Below are 21,068 nucleotides of genomic sequence, written 5' to 3' on the forward strand. Positions count from 1 at the left end.
CACACGCACTCACACACACGCACTCACACACACACACTCAGACACACACACACAGACACACACGCACTCACACACACACACACGCAAACACACACACGCAGACACACACGCACTCACACGCACACACACACGTACACACACATACACACACACACACACACACACACACACACACACACATGCACACACACATGCACACGCACTCACACACACACACAAGCACTCACATGCACTCACACACCCGTGTGTAATCCCCATCAAGGCAAACGGCTACAAATCCCTTGTCCTCAGCCTGAATTGAAAAATCAATGCCATTTTGTTATCTTTTAAGGCAAATCAATGGAGTCCAATCTGTTCCAATAAGAACATAACCATCTCAGATGGACAAGAAAGTGAGGGAGAGGGGCCAGACAGACAGAAGAAGAGAGGAAGAGGGATGTTGAAAAGAGCAGAGAAGAGTTAATCAATTTCTGACAGCAGAGAACAAATCTGTGGAGAAATCTGCTCTATCTGTCGTCCTCTTCATCCCCAGACTCGCTGTAGGACTAACTCTGTAAACACCTCAGCCCCTCTCACGCCTCTTCTCCGAGCCTTCTCATTCCACATACTTAAAAAAACACTTGTGGAACTTGTAATGTCAACTTCTGCCCAGACAGATTAAACATTCTTCGCGTCGCGCTCTAAAGGTTATCTTTAGTGAGCGCGCTCGCACCGAGGCGGCACGCTGAGTGTTGCCTATGGAAGCCGCTGGAGGTCTCCCATATATTTTTCCTTCTCTCCATCCGCTGCCAGGTCCCCATGAGAAAAGGCCCCATAAATTATCTCCACTTCAAAGCGGGAGAATCACAAGCGCAGCTGCTTCGCAACACATCAATGGATGATCCTCTGCATTTTCCATGAATGTCGTTTTTTCCGTCAGTGTATGAGTTTCTGCATCTCTGAAGGGGCTCGAGCATACATATGCATGTTGCTCAGTGGTGAGCAGACACCGGCGATATGAAGCGTGCCGAATCGGCAGGCTCTAGTCACGCCGCAAACCCCCCCCCCCTGTCACATCTGTTTGGTGGGGAAACGGAGTGAATTTGGGGGCACTGCCTATGTTTGATAATTACATTTGGCCATCCTGCCAGTTTAGATATTATTTTACTGCAGGCGTCTCTTATAAAGGACTGTCAAATGTTCTTTTGAAGTCGGGTGCCATTGCTAACTGCGTAAGCAAATAATCCATCAGTATAACCATCAGTTCTTATTAGCTCAGTGGGGGGATTGTGAATTGTGTGTACAGAAAAGGTTCTCTAGTTCGTCTCAGTTCGTTCACCTCCCTTTTCACAAAGCAGGAAGATTTGCTTTATTGGCATCAAATATGGATCTCCTATAAAATTCTCTCATTTTGGACTTAGCTTTGTTTGTTTGTTCTTTGTTTTCTTTTTTAACAGAGAGCCAAGAATACTGACCCCTAGTGCTTGTGCCTCCTGCTCGGGCTGTCACCCACGATGTTGAGTCGCTGGAAGTATTTCCTGTAGTGGGGGGCCTGATGAGGCGTTTAATCACGGGGCCGCTGAGAGTCTGGCAGTGGAGATGTGTGGGGGCACAGTGCACCGCTGGCGTCTGCTGGTCGCCCGCATTATCCCCAGTATTTATGGCACCGGAGGAGATGAGTGATGGGATGGTGGCCCGGCTTTGCCATTGAGATGTACGGTGTGGAGCAAGGGAATAGAGAGAGAGGGAGAGGGAGGGAGGGAGAGAGTGGGAGAGAGAGAGAGAGGGAGTGGGAGAGAGAGAGAGGGAGTGGGAGAGAGAGAGGGAGAGGTGGCTGACTGCAGGTCTGGGGCACAGATGAATATGAATGCGCAGTTAGCAGTGGTTTGACAGTCAGGTTCCACACTTACTCACACACACACACACACACACACACACACTCACACACACACACACTCTCTCTCTCTCTCTCTCTCTGTCTCTCACACACACACACACACACTCTCACACACACACACACACAAACGCACACTCACACACACACTCACACACACACACACACACACAAACACACACACACACACCCTCTCTCACACACACACACACACACACACACACACTCACAAACTCACACACAAACACACACACACACTCTCTCTCTCTGTCTCTCTCTCACACACACACACACACAGGCACACACTCTCTCTCTCTCTCTCTGTCTCCCTCACACACACACACACACACACTCTGAGCCCTCAGTAATTCACTATGACCCTGTCTCCAAGTGTCACTTACAACATTTGCATCTTATTCACCTGAGCAAGTTCACAGACATTCCAAAACAACATGTCACCTGTGCAGCGCAGTGTAGCTGTAACACACACACACACACACAGATGCACCTTGTGTCCACACCCTGTAGACGTGTACAGCTGAGGTCTCATGTAACACACACACAGATGCACATTGTGTCCACACAGTGTAGACGTGATTAGCTGAGGTCTCATGTAACACACACACACACACACACAGATGCACATTGTGTCCACACAGTGTAGACGTGATTAGCTGAGGTCTCATGTAACACACACACACACACACACACACACAGATGCACATTGTGTCCACATAGCGTAGACGTGTACAGCTGCGGTCTCATGTAACACAAACACACACACAGATGCACATTGTGTCCACATAGCGTAGACGTGTGCAGCTGAGGTCTCATGTCACACACACAAGGGCACATGTGCAATGTTGTGACATGTGCTGTCCTCTCACAGAAGCACACAACATGCTCAGTGTTTTGACAGGCAGAGGTGCATACATCCTCTCACACCCAGTCACTTTGCAAGTTAATGTTTCAACACATACCTGCTGAGACGCTCAGAAGGGTCACACACACAAACACAAACACACACACAATTAAGAGAGCCACACACACACACCCACACACACACACAAACACACACACAATTAAGAGAGCCACACACACACACACACAAACACACACACAATTAAGAGAGCCACACACACACACACACACACAAACACACACACACACACACACACTGCCTGGCCCTTCTCCCTCCAACCCTCCTGCCTTCTGCATGCCCCCGCACGCAGAGGAGAGCTGCAGCACCAGGTGACCGTCAGCAGAGGCATTCATTAGCAGCCCTCTCCACATTCCAGTGCTGCAGGCCCAGTCCCACAGGGGGTCTGTTTGTGGAGCGAGTATGATATGTGTGTGTGTGCGTGTGTGTGTTTGTGTGTGAGGGAGCGAGAGTGCTGGTGAGTTACTGCCCGAGTCCCATGGGATGTGTATACGACGCAGTATTTGTGAGTGTGTGTGTGTGTTTGGTGTGATGTATGTTAAATGTGAGTGTGTTTGTATTTATGGATGTCTACCTATATGTGTTTGAGAGCACTTGACTATAAAGATGTGTGTAAGTGTGTGGCTATGCACGTGTACATGTGAACTTGCCTGGTCATAAATTAGGTCCCCTTGCTGTTGGGGCGTAGTGCTCCACCCCCGCTGGAGCTGGGATGGGGTATCACTCACCCCCGCCCCCGCCTGCTGGTATTAGGGTCGACGGACGGCGCTGTAATAACACGCAACGCTCCGCTGCAATGTTTTATGCATCACGCAGCCACTAAAATGTGACGTGCATCACCCCCTCGTTATACAGCGCTGTTATCACAGCCTTATTGTGATGTAAGGCGCATTATGGTGGGCTTATTGCCAACACACGCCGCATTATATTCTGATGGGTGCCCGCCACCGCTGATGCTGTAGACCTGCATCATTTTTATTGGCTGCTGTTGTTTTTGGCTGTCCTTGTTGAGTCTGCCTGCCCCCCTTTTTCTGCTCACCCTCTCTGCCCTTCTGTTTTTTTCTTTTTTCCTGTCTTTTCCTCTTCTTTCTTTCCCTTTTTACCCTTCCTGTGTCTCTCTCCTTGTCTTTCTCCCTCTCTCTCCATCTCTCTCTTTCTCCCTCTCTCTCCATCTCTCTCTTTCTCCCTCTCTTTACATCTCTCTATTTCTCCCTCTCTCTCCATCTCTCTCTCAGTCTTTCTCTCTCTCTCTCTCCTTGTCTTTCTCTCTGTTTCTCCCTCTCTCTCCATCTCTCTCTCCGTCTCTGTTATTTGATACCCTCTGATGCCCCCCCTACCAGTGAGCGGAGCACTGTTTTGTCAAGCGGAGCAGGTCAATGTCAGCCTAGCTGTTCTTTCCTTCTGTCTCGCTCTCTCTCTCTCTCTCTCTCTCTCTCTCTCTCCTCCTTTCCTCCTGTTGTTTACCCAGTCATCTGTCTGGGCTGGATCATATCTGCAGTGCCTTAAATCACACAAGCAGGCTCCCTTTCTCTCTTCCTATCCTACAAACTGCACTGAGCACTGAGTTTTTCTTTGTGTGTGTGTGTGTGTGTGTGTGCTGTTGTGAAGCTACGGCTAGTGAAGCGTTTAGCGGCTGCCGCTAACCCAATTAAAGCAGCTGGAAGCCCCAGCAACCCCACTGCTGACCTCTAGAGTTGAAGCAGGGGAGGTGCAGAGACGTCCCCTCGTCCCTCACGTCTTTCCCTCTCCTGTTATCTCCTCTCCTCCCATCTCCAGGATGCTTTAGGCAATTAGCCGTGGAGGAGGCGGTTGGCTGCTCCGGGGCATTGGCTCCCCAGGGGACAGGGAGAAGGGTGGGGGAGAGGGGTGGGCACCCGGCACGGTGACTCAAGCAGTCCCTCCTCCCTCCCTCCCTCAGCAGTGCAGGTCACTGCACAGCAAGCAGGCAGCTCACTTAGCACACACACTCATACACACACACACACTCTCACACACACACACTCACTCACACACACACACACACACTCACACACAAACACACTCACACACAAACACACTCACACAAAAACACACTCACACACACACTCACTCACACACACACACACACACACACACTCTCACACACACACACACACACACACACACACACAAACATTCACACACACACAAACACAAACATACACACACACACACACACACTCACACACACACACACACACACACACACACAAACATTCACACAAACACAAACATACACACACACACACACACACACTCACACACACACACAGGGAGAGAGGGAAAGACTGTATGTGTGCTTACACTGCATGTGTGATCTGGCAAAAACATTTGAACACTAGACAGGATTGTAATCTCAAATCTGAGATGGCACTTATATGCAGGTTTACCACTAGTTTGGTTCACTTTTACTTCACAAATATCATACATTAGACCTTGGTACCTGAACGTCACATGAAATTCACTTGATGTGATCTCCACAATCCTCTCATCCCGCTTGTACTCTCCCAAACTTCCTGTCTTAAGGTGCATTGTTCTTGAAATTCTCTTTTTTCTACTTCACAGACAGCACAACGCCTGGATGTTATTCCTGTGCCTTGCGCTTAGGACGAAACCTGTGCTAAACAACTTCCCTTGAAGCTATTTAGCGTTCGTTTCGGCACCTGTCTCTATGCTTCCGGAAGCCACTGATCATATGTCGTGACAGACAGGCCTTTCCAGCACATGAAAGACGAGACTCTTGACAAGCGTGCGTTCGTAAAGTAAGTGTTCGTAGAGTGCGTTTTTTTTAAACTGGGGAGAAAAAAGGGAAAACAACACATTAAAAACAGCACACCCTTACATAACACCCTTCAGAGGACCTGCAACAAAGCTGAGAGATAAAACATTGAAATTAAACTCCATAAGATAAAGCTTTGGCAACTCGCCTCTGCTGATGCGTCCCGTCTGGGACCTGCGCGGTAAGCTTCCCGTTTAACGTCTCCCTCAACGGGATTTTTTTACCCTTCTGATGAAAATAATGGCAGGATTAAGGCGATATAATCTCCTAAACCAAAGGTTGCTTGGTTATGGTTTTACACACTTGTTGTTTACATGTTCCGGACATTGTGCAAGCTTCTTTGTGCTGCCCCCTTTTCATTCCATCCGTCCATTCTTTCGTCTTTCCATTTGCTCTATGCCATTATAAGATTGAAAATTATCTTCTAAGTCTTTTATTTGCTCATGAAATGTTTGTCAAGCCAGCTGGGCTAAAGTAGTTACTGCCTATTAGCTCGTTTCAGCTTTTGTCTGAGTGATTCAACAAAATCAATCAAATACAGGATTCTGCAGTCAATCACATTATGTAATTTCTCTGAAAAGCACTTCCAAAGCACTCACTCCTAGCAAAGCCTCTTTCTCTGCTGTACTGAAATTACAAAGTGTTGCACCAACGTCAGACAGTGATCTTGTTCACCTCACAGGCCCCTTCTCCGTGACTTCCATCCTGCTTGAAAATAACTTTTCAAGCAAGAGAACTCTTCATGGGTGTCAGTAGAGGCCAAGTTGATGTGTCACAGCAAAGGCCTGAAGTGTTCGGAGGGTTTCAGTGTATCGGACCATGTTCCCTCCGTGGTGATTAACCCCAGCCATGCTAAGTGCTCGCCTGTGTGCGGTGCTCCAGTCAGACAGCAGGCTCTGCAGGCTCCCTCTAGCACAGAGCTCAGCCAGAGAGCTCCAGGAGTGCCTCTCTTAATCACCCAGGTCAATCAGGTAGGTCTTACATCAGACTCTAGTCCACGTCTTTGCCAGCGTCACAGATGTCACCCTACATGCCCAGCCACTTCCACTGAGGGTGGCAGGAGAGGGGGTGGGTGGGTGGTGGTGGTGGGTCATATTGGGTGGAAGAGTGGGTTGGGTCCTTTGTGGGTCTAAGTAACACAAAGCCTTTGTGATAATGGATGTCTTTCAGTGTGTAGTATCCTGCCGACTTCCAATCTATATGCACCAGTCTGTTTGTAAGATCTTGAAGCTCGCTGTTGTTTCCCCCCATAAGGCCTGTGTCATCTGCAAAGCGCAGGTTGCAGATAAGTCTGTCCCCAATGGCGACTGAGGTGTGGTGGTCGTGGAGGGTCTCTTGCATGATTCTCTCCAGGAAAAGCATTGAATAGCACTGGAGAGAGTAGCACCTTTGAATAGCACTGGAGAGAGTAGCACCTTTGAATAGCACTGGAGAGAGTAGCAACTTTGAATAGCACTGGAGAGAGTAGCACCTTTGAATAGCACTGGAGAGAGTAGCACCTTTGAATAGCACTGGAGAGAGTAGCACCTTTGAATAGCACTGGAGAGAGTAGGCACCTTTGTCTGACACCAGCAGTTGTTTGGAAGAACTCTCCCAGTTGGATGTCCAGAAGCACTGTGCTACTTAAGTGGTCATAAAACACCTTCATGACTTAGACTAGGCCTTCTTCTAAGTCTCTGAGGACCTGCCAGTCTAACACACTCTATCAAAGGCTTGCTTGAAGTCAGTAGTGGAACTGGTCCTTTTGACACTGGAGGTGTTATAGTTTAGGCTTATAGTTCTATAATTCTGGCATTGTTGTGAGTGAGCTGATGAAGTGACAAACACCATCAAACTACCAACAGGAGGAACCATTATCGGAATACGATGGCATGTTATGGGTGGGTTTTAGGGCTGTAGGGCTATCGGGCCCGGTAGTAAAAACAAAAATGATTTTGTTAAGGCCTCAGGCCATTAGCCCTGGTTGACCTGAAGCTGGCCCTAGCTCGCACTGGCCCGATCGCGGAAGCGCAGCTAAGGATGGCAAGCTTCTGACCACCTGTGATGACGCCCTTACTGCAGAGACCTTTACTACCTTGAACTCCACCCAGACACCTCCATACTGCAAGCAAAACCAGTACCGCACAACAGTACTGAAGGCGGAGGTTGAAGTGAAGGAGAATAGACAACAAAGGCCTTAACCGCTCTCTGCTAGAAGATCTGGGAATCTGGGACCGAAGACACAGTCTAAGGAGCAGACACAGTCACTGGTGATAAGGCTCCTAAAGCAGGCTCTCTCTGAGTAGTGTGATCCTATTGAATGTGATTAATGTTGAAATGCAGAAAGCCCCCTCCCCCCTCCTTTAGTTTGCCATCTCCCCCACTTATTCAGTGCCGCAAGTGCTCCATTCGGCCCTGTGAAGAAGATGGAGAAATATTGCAAATGTTTACGGGCTTTTTCCAGAGCGAGGCATCAAACACAGAGCCTCTGAGCTGGGTAATAACCCCACCTGCATCGCCAAGCAGCTGGAAGCCTATTTTGTTAGTCCTGAATCTGCTGACAGCAGCGGGAAAACGAGAGTGTGTGTGCGTGCGTTTGAGCGTGTGTGTGTGAGCGAGTGTGTGTTTGAGCGAGTGTGTGTGTGTGTGTGTGTGTGGGCGCTGACAGTTACAGGTGTTGATTTAATGTCTGTGGATCTGTTTGTGAGAGCCCACTCGTCTTGTATTGGATTGTGCATTGTCGGCTTGTACTCCAGTGCATGTTTGTGTCCCAATTCTGAAAACAGGACAGGAAGTATGCCGTGTCCTGCAGGCAGGTGTGTGTGTGTGTGTGTGTGTGTGTGTGTGTGTGTGTGTGTGTGTGTGTGTGTGTGTGTGTGTGTGTGTGTGTGTGTGTGTGTGTGTGTGTGCGCTCTCATATATTTCTTGCACTAACATTTGTATCATAGTCAGTTACTCAGTACAGTTCAAATGTGGGGCAGAAGACAAACTGAACCCCTCGCCTCATTTGAAAAATAAATAAATAAATAAATACATGCAATCGATGCCGTAATCACCACACAGACACATTCATCACCTCATGTTGCATGCCTGTTAGCCTTTAAGAGACCAACATATAGTCCACCATCACTCTGTTACTTCACTTAAATTCCCCTTTGAGCTTTCCCACATTTCCCTGTTTGGTGTAATCTCGCCATACTGCACGATTGATTGAGTCAGGTGACACAGCATTGGGGTCTTAGAACATAGCTGAGTTGCTTTCGTTGGAGCTCATTTGTGCAGACTGCGGGAGATTGCTGTTTGATTCAATGATGAGATCGACCTGCCAGGAAAGTGCTGAATGGCGTGGAAAGGAACAGCAGAGAGAGAGGGGTAACGGCACCCATGTGGAAACTAACAGAGGAGAAAAGGAACAGCAGGGAGCCATAGATCACAATTAAAACTTACTCCACCATTAGCGGGCCAGCAGTGAGCTGTAAAAACGGGGCCTGGCTCAGCCGAAAGGGGATTGCAGCCGACACTTCAGCGTGCTAATGCTGACGCAGCCTCGGGTCTGTCTGTCGAATGTTTATGCAGCCGCTGGTATTAAGGAACACGTCTGATGCTGATTGGGTAAAAACAATGGGAACTTTCGTTTAAACAAAAAGCTGTCAAGCTATTTTTTTTAATCAGCACCCCATGCTATATTGACTATTGCATTCACCATCAGGGGAGATTTATGGCTAAGCTACCGTTTGACGATGTCAGTGAAAAGCACCACTACAAATTGGCAGAAAGCCAGCATACATTTTTTTTTCCTTCTGGTCATACACTAATCTCAATTACGGCCATTAGCACTCTCTCCAATTCTTCATACGCTTGCAACTTGAGTGGTGAGTCCTTCACATCCTTCTACACCAGCAGTTCAGTGCATTTCGATTTTGTGTGATCGTTAGACATACTGTAGAACTTAGTAGAGGTCATAGAAGCTACGCTGCTGGAACTCTCTTGTGTTTGTTGTGGTTCTCCTTCTCTTGTTCTTCTCCAGTGAAGAACACGGGCAGAACAACAATAAGGTGCACAGGCACCACATCATCACCCTAGATTCCAAATTGGTGGAATGACTTGGTGAAATTACCATTTTTTGGTAGCGCTGCATTCATATGCACATTTATGTTTTTTCTCATATCTTAAAAAATGATTTCCTCCGATTCCTTGTAATCTAATGCACCCATTCCCACCAATCTGCCTGCCACATTGTTTCACCATTTTCAAAAAACAAACTTGTCATAGGCCATCCATCCAATTCTCATTCGATTTGTCTGTAGATGATGTATACCAATGCTGACAAAAACTTATCAGAGAAATGTTGTTTCGTCAATCCGTCTCAAAGTTGTGCCTCAATCAAATTTGAAATCGTGTCCCATATGCCTTTATGGCCAAGCTCTTGTGATGTAGAAGTCCAAACTTAACAGAACTTCATACTAAATCAATACGACATTCTTTAGACTCCCCAAATTCTGTAAACATTTCGTCCATAGGGTTCACAACAACTGGAACTGCAATACCTCAAGAACCACTTTGCTAAAATTGTGAAATTTGGCCTATGTTACATAAAGTGCCAATATGTTCACTCAAAAAAAATGATCATTGCATAAGCCACAACTTTCCAAATGCTCCCAATCTGCTTGGACCCCGATGATTGCCGCTTGCTGCAATATTTTGGAATACTTTTGAAACTGGCCTTTTCACTTCTGGCAGGTGACCTAAACACTATGAGATGATTTGAGGGCGACCCAGCCCTTCTTCCTGATCTTTATTCTCCAAACAGAGTGTTTGAGTGCGATGGCCTTTCTGGCTGACCAGCCATGTGACGGAGCGATGTCTGAGGCAGGGGGCCCAGAAGGTGGGAGCACCAGCGGTGACAACCGGCCTTATCGCAGGGTTCGGGTCGCCTGGCGGGGTCCACAGCTGCGGGGCGCTGACGGACGGGGGGGGGGAGGGGGGGATGCCCCCATCTGATTATCAGTAGGACATTCATCTCTGTCTCTCTCTCTGTCTCTTTTTCTCTCACACACATACACACACTCAGAGCAGGCCAGGGCAAGGACGTCATCCACACATCAGGGCTGACAGCTGTAGAGAGAGAGAGAGAGGGATAGAGTTTGAAAATTACAAGGAAAATATATATATATATATATATAAATATATATATATTCTCTCTTCAGAAAAACGTCTATTCACGTCTAGCTTATTCTCCTGGTGTGTCAAGAAATTGTCCAATGTGAGAATGAATGATGGTATTTTTCTTCAAACTGTCATTACAGTGCATGAAATGCCCTGTATTGTTATTCCTAGGCTTCTTCTTCTTCTTATTCTTGTTACCTTTTTCTGCGATTAATTCAGCCCGAACCACTTAACGTAGAAACTTCATTCAAACTTTGTCGCGTAGGTCTTGTAAACGACACTTATGCTATGTATTTTTCACTTTTCTAAACTTTATACTTTTTAAGATATTAAAGAAAAACGAATATAAATTTCTCCCATTGACTTACATTGGGCCATTATGACATCATAATAGGGTCTTTAAACTGGCTTGCACCTGTGCTTTACTCTGCCGTGCTAAGGCAAAAGACCGTAACTTCAAGTTTGGTCAAAAATGAGTTTTTGACGTATTTGTAAAATATCAGCAGTAATTAAACAAATGTACTGATATTAAATGTACTACTAACATGCCATTATCAAATTAAAGCCAGTGACATCAGTATTTTGGTTGATTTCACGATGTATAGGCTACCGACAGTTAGCATACCAAGCTAGGTAGCATTACCATTAGAATTGCATGGCAGATATGCTAAGCTATCGGGCTATTCCCCCACCCAGTGCCTGTGGCTAGTCCGAAAAAGGTGCATCTAAATCGGGTAATTTCGCTTGGCGAGCGGGGGCATGTGGAGGGGGAAAATGGGCCTCATTCTCTATCGTTCTCTCTCTCTCTCTCTCTCTCTCACACACACACACACCCCAATGGACTGACATAGATGTTTTATGTGTTTCATGTGACAATTCAAGTTCATTGTTTTATGTGCTTAATGTGATAATTCAATGGTGTGTGTGTGTGTGTGTGTGTGTGTGTGATAATCATTGTAGGCTATTGGTAATTGTGATAAATGAAATAGTATTACTACTGATTAATTAATAGGGCCATTATTCCATTGTTATCATACCACTGAGCTTTAACATAGAAGTTACTGCCTTCTGCCTTAGTATGCTTCACTGACACCTGTGCCAAATCCAAAGAACCTCTTCTCTCTCTGTCCCTCTCAATTTAACTGTAACTAGGAACATTAAGACACCATCCATTCTCTATTTTTTTTTCTCTCCATCTCTCCATCTTTCTCTCTGTCAACTTTCTCTCACACTCAATCTCTCTTCTTCACTCCATTTTTATCTCCTTTTTTCAATATTTTCACTCTCTCTTTATCTCTTCATCCAGAGCCACTCTTGTTCACTCTTCTTTCCTTCTTCCACTCTTCTTTCCTTTCTTATTTTCTTCTTCCATTTTTCTTTCCTTCTTCCACTCTTCTTGCCTTTCTTTTTTCCTTCATCCACTCTTCTTTCCTTCTTCCACTTTTCTTTCCTTTCTTCACTCTTCTTTCCTTCTTACACTCTTCTTTCCTTTCTTCTTTCCTTCTTTCACTCTTCTTTCTTTCCTTATTTCCTTCTTCCACTCTTCTTTCCTTCCTTCACTCTTCTTTCCTTTCTTCTTTCATTATTTCACTCTTCTTTCTTTTCTTCTTTCCTTCTTCCACTCTTCTTTCCTTTCTTCACTCTTCTTTCTTTTCTTCTTTCCTTCTTTCACTCTTCTTTCCTTTCTTCTTTCCCTCTTCCACTCTTCTCTCCTTTCTTCACTCTTCTTTCCTTTTGTCTTTCCTTCTTCCACTCTTCTTTCCTTCTTCCACTTTTCTTTCCTTTCTTCACTCTTCTTTCCTTCTTTCACTCTTCTTTCTTGTCTTCTTCCTTTCTTAACCTTTGCATTTCATGCACTGGTATTTCCTTCAGGAAATGCATTTTCTAGTTTGATAATGGCATGTTAGTAGTACATTTAATATCAGTACATTTGTTTAATTACAGTGCATGAAATGCCCTGTATTGTTATTCCTAGGCTTCTTCTTCTTCTTCTTATTCTTGTTACCTTTTTCTGCGATTAATTCAGCCCGAACCGCTTAACGTAGAAACTTCATTCAAACTTTGTCGCGTAGGTCTTGTAAAGGACACTTATGCTATGTATTTTTCACTTTTCTAAACTTTATACTTTTTAAGTTATTAAAGAAAAACGAATCTAAATTTTCCCATTGACTTACATTGGGCCATTATGACATCATAATAGGGTAATTAAACTGGCTTGCACCTGTGCTTCACTGACACCTGCGGCAAGCCTCCAAGGGTCCTCTTCTCTCTGTACCTCTCCATTCAACTGTATAACTAGGAATATTAATAGACACCTTCCATACTCTACTTTTTTTTCTCTCTATCACTCTCACTCTACTTTCTCTCACACTCCATCTCTCTGCTTCACTCTTTTTTTTCTCCTTCTTTCAATATTTTCTCTCTCTCTTTACTGTCTTTATCCAGAGCCACTCTTGTTCACTCTTCTTTCCTTACTTTGTTTCTCCCTCTCTTCTTTCCTTTCTTCTTACCTTCTTTCTACTCTTCTTTACTTTCTTCTTTCCTTCATCCACTCTTCTTTCCTTTCTTCTTCCCTTCTTCCACTCTTCTTACCTTTTTCTTTTCTTCTTTCCTTCTTTCACTCTTCTTTCTTTTCTTCTTATCTTCTTCGGCTCTTCTTCCCTTCTTCCACTTTTCTTTCCTTCTTCCACTCTTCTTTCCTTCTTCCACTCTAATTTCCTTTCTTCACTCTTCTTTCCTTTCTTCTTCCCTTCTTCCACTCTTCTTTCTTTCTTCCACTCTTCTTTCCTTTCTTCACTCTTCTTTCCTTTCTTCTTTCCTTCTTCAACTCTTCTTTCCTTCTTTTACTGTTCTTTCCTTTCTTCCTTCCTCCTTTCACTTTTCTTTTATTCGTTCTTTCTTAATTTTTGCATTTCATGCACTGGTATTTCCTTCAGGAAATGCATTTTCTAGTTTATTTTGTTCTGTGAATATAATACAATTTCATTTGACATGACATTTTTGTTTTATTAGAAGAAGGTTCTGGAAAAACAAACATGCACTGTAGTGTTATTTCACAACGCTGTCACAATGGCACCATTCTGTGCAACTTCACCTTTTTAATCTATTTGATTACTTTATTGATTCACTTAGTTAAGTAATTAAGGCTAGTTAAGAAAACATTTGTGTTGAATTGGAGCTCTAGTATGCTACAATGCAGGATGGCATAGTTGTAGGTGGGTTGATGTAGCTGTGAAATAATTTTTCAATGCGGTGGTACTTACTGGCAGTAATTCGACACAGCGGGAAATGCATCTGTGTAACAGGCTCAGGTTGCATTTTCCAGCAGTTCTAAATATGTATAGAATAACTTTCCATTTTAAAATCAGGTCACAGCAGCTAATTGCATAATTAGTCAGGTGAGCATGTCAAGTACCCCTGGAGGGTTCAGCTTTAATGTTATAATAATAAACTCGGTGTGTCACAAGCTGTAGATCCTCTAGAATAGAGACCTTGGTAGTTATCAGGGGAATGCCAGGGTTGAAATGTGAAATTAGTTGAAATTCAACTGGATAATGATGACCATGGCATTCTAGTGGTGTTAACATGGCATTCAGTTCAAAAATTGGACACGACGTCTCACAGAATTCAATTTTTCCCTACATAAAGAATGTGGAGAGTTAATTAGCAGGAAACCTGAATGCTTCTCCACATTACTTGACTGCAGTTATGTCTCTGTGGAGGTTGGTCTTGGATTTGAGGCGCTGCTAACGGCTCTATATGATCAGTAATGATATGGCAGCGCTAGGCTAAGTAGGTAGTAGATTTCCTGTTGAATTTAGCAGTTTACTTGGCACAAATATTTCCCCTCTGTAAAGTAGACTATTTTGTGATAAGTGTTTCCAGCATGGTCACACGCAAGACATGGATAAACAAGGAAATTCTCCGATTACAGGCTCTTGCAGGCAAAAGGTCAACAGACAACCTCCGCAAACAAACACGTACCTTGAATGAACATGTAGCCTAAAGGAAACCAACAGCCGTGAGCCAGTGTCATGACATGGAGGAGTGCGAGGGAGTTAGGGAGGGAGTGATGCAGGCTGCAGCTGCAGAGGGAGCGGGAGGAGATCGATGTGGAGGTGAGAATGGAAAGGCATCCTGTTTGATGTGGCAAGGGAGATTAGTTCTCACACAAAGAGGGCCACAGGGAGAGAGGGAGAGGAGTGGAGCACGGGATGTGGAGAGGGAGAGAGAGAGAGAGAAAGAGAGAGAGATTAAACAGGGAGTTAGACCTCACAGACCACGTCAGCTGCGCTTTGTAAGGAATACGAATTGTTCATTTGTGTTGAGTGTCATCATTTCAGTGGTGTCAAGTGACCAACCAATGCCTTTTATCCTCATTCGTGGAGCAGTTTTAATAAAAAGCCTGATCCTGTGATAGATGTTGGAGGATATGAATCATATCCCACGGCTTTAACACATAAAAAGGGTGCTGGAGAAGAAAAAAAAAAAGAACAGAGATGGATTTGACTGCAGGTGTAACCCGCTACGCCACATCTTGCCACATTACATGCGTAATTCTTTCCGTTGCAATGTTTAACAGTACGGTACAACTACCTCTATATCATGAATGGAAGCTTAACATGTCTGTTCCAAAGGCAGATTATCATGTCCATCAAAGGAAATGGCTTCCGTTTGTCTTCATTGTGTGATAAACTTGCTTTTATAGAGCATGGTGTGTTGATGTCCTTCATGCTTTGTGATTTACTTCATCAAGGATCATAGGGGACCACACTTCAGCCTGAGTCTCAAGGTCCACGGCTCCAGACATTGATCTCCCTTCAGCACGAGTCATATTGACTAGTCATTCAGCCATTACTAGTCAATAAATATGTCCTGTTCCGTCTCCTCTCTATTCACCCTCAACAGCCACGACCAGCGATATGAATCCAGTCTTCCTCCCAGCTCTCATAATGGCTGGAGCAGTTTTTAGTTTTTTTTTTTGGTGCAGTCCAGGCTGAGTACCGTCCTAATGAACGCTCCTCAGTGTGCCAGGCATAATTGCACCCGTGACTGACTGGCACCGCTAGCGGCCTCCACTGCTACAATTCTTTCCATCCTAACTGCTTATGGCTAATAGCTAATGGCTAATGTGTGGGGAAGCATTTACCATCCGGCGTTTCGCCCGCCCTAACGGCCACCATCGCTTCAACCCGCAGGGGAGAACGACAGCTCACAGTCCCCTTACCCTCCATCAGTGCCTGACCCGGGTCAGTCCGCCACTCACTCCATTCACACATCACACACACACACACACACACACACACACACACACACACACTCACACACACTAACACACACACTCACTCCATTCACACATCATGCACACATCACACACACACACACACACACACACACACACACACACACACACACACATACATACACACATACACACACACACACACATACACTCACTCCATTCACACATCACACACACACATACACATTACACACACACACACACTCACACACACACACTCACACTCACACACACTAACACACACACACACTCCATTCACACATCATGCATACATCACACACACACACATACACACACACACATACATACACACATACACACACACACACACACACACATACACTCACTCCATTCACACATCACACACACACATATACATTACACACACACATACATCACACACACACACACACACATACACATTACACATACACACACTCACTCCATTCACACATCACACATCACACACACTCCACCACACCTATCCATTGCCCCGTGGGCTGGTATGGTTTCGAGCAGCACTCTGACCTCCTCCCTCTGGTAAGTGTGGAGGCCTAATGGGCGGCGGCAGTAATGTGTATTCAGCCAACAGAGCCTGGCCTGGCCTGTAGATTACAGCCTAATGGCGTCGGGAGGGAAATGTCTTCCCGAGCAATTGAGCACAAATCAAAAGGGCTCGCACAGAAGGGAACCAGAGCCTCTGATTTTCACACATTTCCCAGGTGCCGGCAGTGGGCATTTGTTACCGCACATTCATTTCCATGGGGGGATGCTGTCCGTGTGCTGTCAGAATGCCTTTTTTTCTTCTCCCCCTCCCTCCGCAGTTGTTTCTCCCTCTCTCTCTCTCTCTCTCTCTGTGCTGACCAGTGCTGCACCATATGGCATGAGTGAGAGAGAGAGGGAAAGGTGAGAGGGGGGGGGGGGGGGGGGGGGAAGTGAGCGAGGGAGTGAAAAAGAGCAAGAAAATGGCTCATTTGTATGTCACAGTTGATTTAGGATCATTTCCTCTTGACTGCAGAGCTAACCACCATGGCCACTGTAGCCAAGGGGCCACTCAATCTGCCTGCCCTGGACCAGTTGCCATGGGTTAAGGACAAAACACACTGCAGTGCAGTTCTGTGCTTTCAGACACCTATTAGGCTGCTCCGAAATCAGTCGGCTTCAGCACATGTGAGAAGTGTGTGTTCTCACCATTGTGTGTGTGTGTGTGTGTGTGTGTGTGTGTGTGTGTGTGTGTGTGTGTGTGTGTGTGTGTGTGTGTGTGTGTGTGCCCTACAGGTGACCTTGGGGAGGAATCAGCCAGCGAGATCGTCCAAAGCAACACTAGGCCCAGCGGAGCAGTCTCTACACCGTGCCCCCGGTGATGGAGTGTGTGTGTGTCCTTGTGTGTGTACATGTACTGTTTTTTCCATCCCTGCATTCATCTGAACAGACTACTTGTATTGATTTTTTTAATATAAATGTGTGGTGCAGAATTTATTAAAAATAGATTTTATAGTGAAATTTACATAGTAATATCTTGGTTTTGTGTACAATCAAAATTTGCTGGAGTTATTTTGCCTTGTAATGGTGGCTGCACATTCTACTACACACATTTAGCTTTCGTTAAAAATGTATGATGGAAATATTGAGGCATGTAATCTATTTCCACCAATTCAATCAACATACACACTGACGCATACTCACACTCAAAAGACTACTTACTATATTTGAAAATGATTATTTTTACTCATGCCTGGCAAAGCGAAGCCTCACTTTCCATTTGGACGTATGCTATAGCGTCTGGTGGCGTTGGTGTTTGGCATGCCCTTTGCCACGCCAGCACAATGGCACTGGGCATAGGGCTCTGTGCTGGCAGGCTCGGTGTGGGAACAGGAAGGGCACGGGCTGACGAGGCAGGCTGACTTCCGACACGGTCCCCGTAGGGTCATCATCGAGCTGTGGGTGGTCAGCACCAGGTCGCGGCCGTTGAGACGTCAGTGGGAACTCAGCCCAGCAGAGGGGAGGAGGAGGAGGGGGCTCGACAAGTCCTGTGGAGAGGAGCTAATGTCGGGAGAGGGGAGTGTGTGTGTGTGTGTGTGTGTGTGTGTGTGTGTGTGTGTGTGTGTGTGTGTGTGTGTGTGTGTGTGTGTGTGTGTGTGTGTGTGTGTGTCCCTATTTGCAGGTATGTAATGTATCTAAAAAAAAAGGCAGCATATGTTTTCCGTATCTTTCCCTGTGTGAAAAAAAATCTCCCGCTTTCTCTCTCGTCTCCCTCTCTCTGCACCTCCTCTCCTCTCTGAGTGCAGCCCCACCCCCTCAGAGGAGGCGGAGCAGACGTCTGCATCCTTTCGCTCAGTTACATAAGCGCTGCATCTCTCCATCCCCTCCGAAAAGAGAGATGGGTGTCCTCTACCACCCCCTCTCCCTGCCAATGCAGCAAACACTCCCCCTCTCCCTACTTCTCTTTCTGCTTCCCTCCCTTTTACTCACTCTTTGTTTCTGCAACACACGCTCCACAAAAGTCCCTGCAAAGACTATTATGGGCAGTCTCTCTCCCTCTTTCACACTCCATATGTTCATCTACAGTCACAATCTTCTCACTAGCAAAGAAAGAAAGATGTGTAAAAGTCACCTTTTCACCTCTGCATGGACTTCTGAAGACCCCTGAATTTGGTGTAAGCCATATAATGGTGGTGGTGAGGACCACCCAGGGAAATAACTGAGTTTACTCTGTCTCAATGAATGGATGAATGAATGAATGGATGGATGGATGAGTGCCGGACCAGGGGAAGCCGCCCGTGCTCAGTCCTTCTCCCTCCAGGCACTCAACCTTCTCCTGTTCTCAGCCCACTGAAGTGGAGAGCAGCTTTGATGTTGACGGGTGCTTTGATTCCACAGCCCTGCATTGTGTCTGTTCCTCAGGAAGCTTCGTCTGATGCAGCTTCGCATGAAGGAAGCAAGTAGAAATGTAGGCCAGTGTTTTATTCATTTTCTTTGTATAAGCATTTTTTTTTTAGGTGTTGTTGCTATCTTTGTATTTTCTTCTCATTGTATAAGAGGTCAAAGGCCAAACTCATGTTAGGGGTGGGAGGCGTGTCCTCTCTGCTCTGCTGATGCACCCCACAGCTGAGCTAGCCTGCCAAGAAAATGAAAGTGGCTGCCTCCGTCTGCTCAGGACATATCAGGTTGTTATACGCCATCACTGAATCTTGCCAATAGAGATCAAACATAAATATAGACTTCCTCAGGAAGGGATCCAAACTCTGTTGAATCCAAATGTGCCAATCGATACTCGACGGTTGAGATAGAAGTGAGAGAACAGCGTGATTGGCCTCAGCCCACAGAATGATCCCCACACAGGAATTGGAGAGCATCTCAAAGCAGCCATTTTGAAGTAGTTATCCTCACGCGCTCTCCCGAAAGCAGTTGTTAGATATGAGACACAGTGGGACTCATTAGGTCATTAGGAGTCCTTAGGTTGGAGTGGGTCCAGCTTTGCTACTGTGTTTTGAGACAGTGTCTATGTATTTTGAAATGTGCTGAAGCAGCATCTTTAGAAATGTTCAGATTCCACCCTGAGACAAACTCAACCTGAGAACAAATCTGAAAGATACAAAGATTCTCCATAGAGAATGGTCTCGAATGAAGTCGTTTTGTTTGGTTGCTAGGAGATTGGCAAGAGGAGGAGTTCAGGGTTGCCAGCTTTCAGGGCAGTCTCGGCGTGAGATGGAATGCCCCCGCTTCTGAAATGAATTGTGTTCATAGCGTGAGGTGCATCGCCATCAAAGAAAAAAAAGAAACCCTATGGTGAGACAGTCTGAGACAAAGCCTGAGAGTGTGAGCCTGGTGCCAAAAGCTTGTCAGTTGGCAACCCTGGAAGCAGTTATGTTTGGCCAATTCATTGGAAATAAAGGTAGAGTGGAAAACTTGAGTCCATAATTCAATCTGTCCATCTCTCTCGCTCTCTCTCTTTCTCTCTTTCTAACAGCCATTTCTTTCTCTACTTTGTTTTGATTACATTTGTTTGGAAGATATTGAACCAGAAAGCTTTTTATTAATGAGTTCACAGTATGTGTCGAACACCATACAGCCCAATCAGAGGCTCGGTTGAGAGGGTAGCTCACAGAGACAGCACACTATAGGTTGAGAGTGCAGCACACTGCTGAATGTGTTTTGAAATCTTTCTCCTTTTAAGTGCCTGCTGATGATTGGGGCGAGAAGTCCACCAGGTGAAGATTTACACGTAATTATCCTGTGGCAGCTCTGTTGTTAACTTGCAATAACAGGTGAAAAACTACACCATTGGGGGAAAAAAGAAACATTTCATAAAAAGTTGCTTTTTTTAAAAGTTGAATTCCCTCTTTCTCTTCTTTTTCTGCCTCTTTTGTTGTTCGTCTGACCGTCCTGTCCCTGCTGTTTCCCTGCACGTAATTTTGAAGAAAGCTGCTTTCCTGCCTGTCGTCAGTAATTTTTAAGAAACACTATTGTGGGCTCAGCATGTTTTAATGGTCCCTAATAAGGTACAATGTATTCAGGTCCTTCTGGCAGCGATATTCACAACAAACCCTTGTTTGGGCCTGGAGGGTCTGGCTAATGACTGATGGGCTGAGACGAGCTGCCGCCTTTCAGAAGAAACTGCTGCAGAAGAAGATTCCTCTATTCTCCTTCTCTCTTCCTCTCTCTCTCTCTCTCTCTCTCCCTCTCTCTCTTAGTTTTGATGCTACTATGTCATACATTCTCATCGTCTCTTGTCTTTATAGAATCCCCACCAAGCCTCAAATCTGTCATGACTTGGAGATTAAATGTCTGAAGGGGTACGGGCCTGTAAAATGTTTGGGAACCACTGCCTTGCCCCACTGACTAGGGCCTGTCATAATAGCCTGCACCTGGGCCCGTCGTAACTATGTTACGCCACTGGTCACGTGTCACTCATTATCTGTGCACATGTTCTTCACATGGTGTCTGTCTGATATGTGTGGCTATATATATCACTGTGGAGGGGAAAAGGATGGTACCACTCAGTGCTGTC

The 21,068-nt window shown here is 45.6% G+C and overlaps 1 protein-coding gene across 1 annotated transcript in view; it reads left to right on the plus strand.

Annotated features, from left to right (window-relative positions):
- Positions 1–17,409, plus strand: part of LOC308372717 (endonuclease V-like) — a 52,984-nt gene extending 35,575 nt beyond the window's left edge. Inside the window, exon 9 of the mRNA XM_080848004.1 lies at positions 17,336–17,409. Within this exon, the coding sequence (XP_080704130.1) occupies positions 17,336–17,339 (4 nt within the window). The 3' untranslated portion in view covers positions 17,340–17,409. The remainder of the gene's footprint in view (positions 1–17,335) is intronic.
- Positions 17,410–21,068: the final 3,659 nt, after the last annotated feature.

Source organism: Sprattus sprattus (assembly GCF_963457725.1).
Source record: "Sprattus sprattus genome assembly, chromosome: 1".
NCBI classification, from domain to species: domain Eukaryota; kingdom Metazoa; phylum Chordata; class Actinopteri; order Clupeiformes; family Clupeidae; genus Sprattus; species Sprattus sprattus.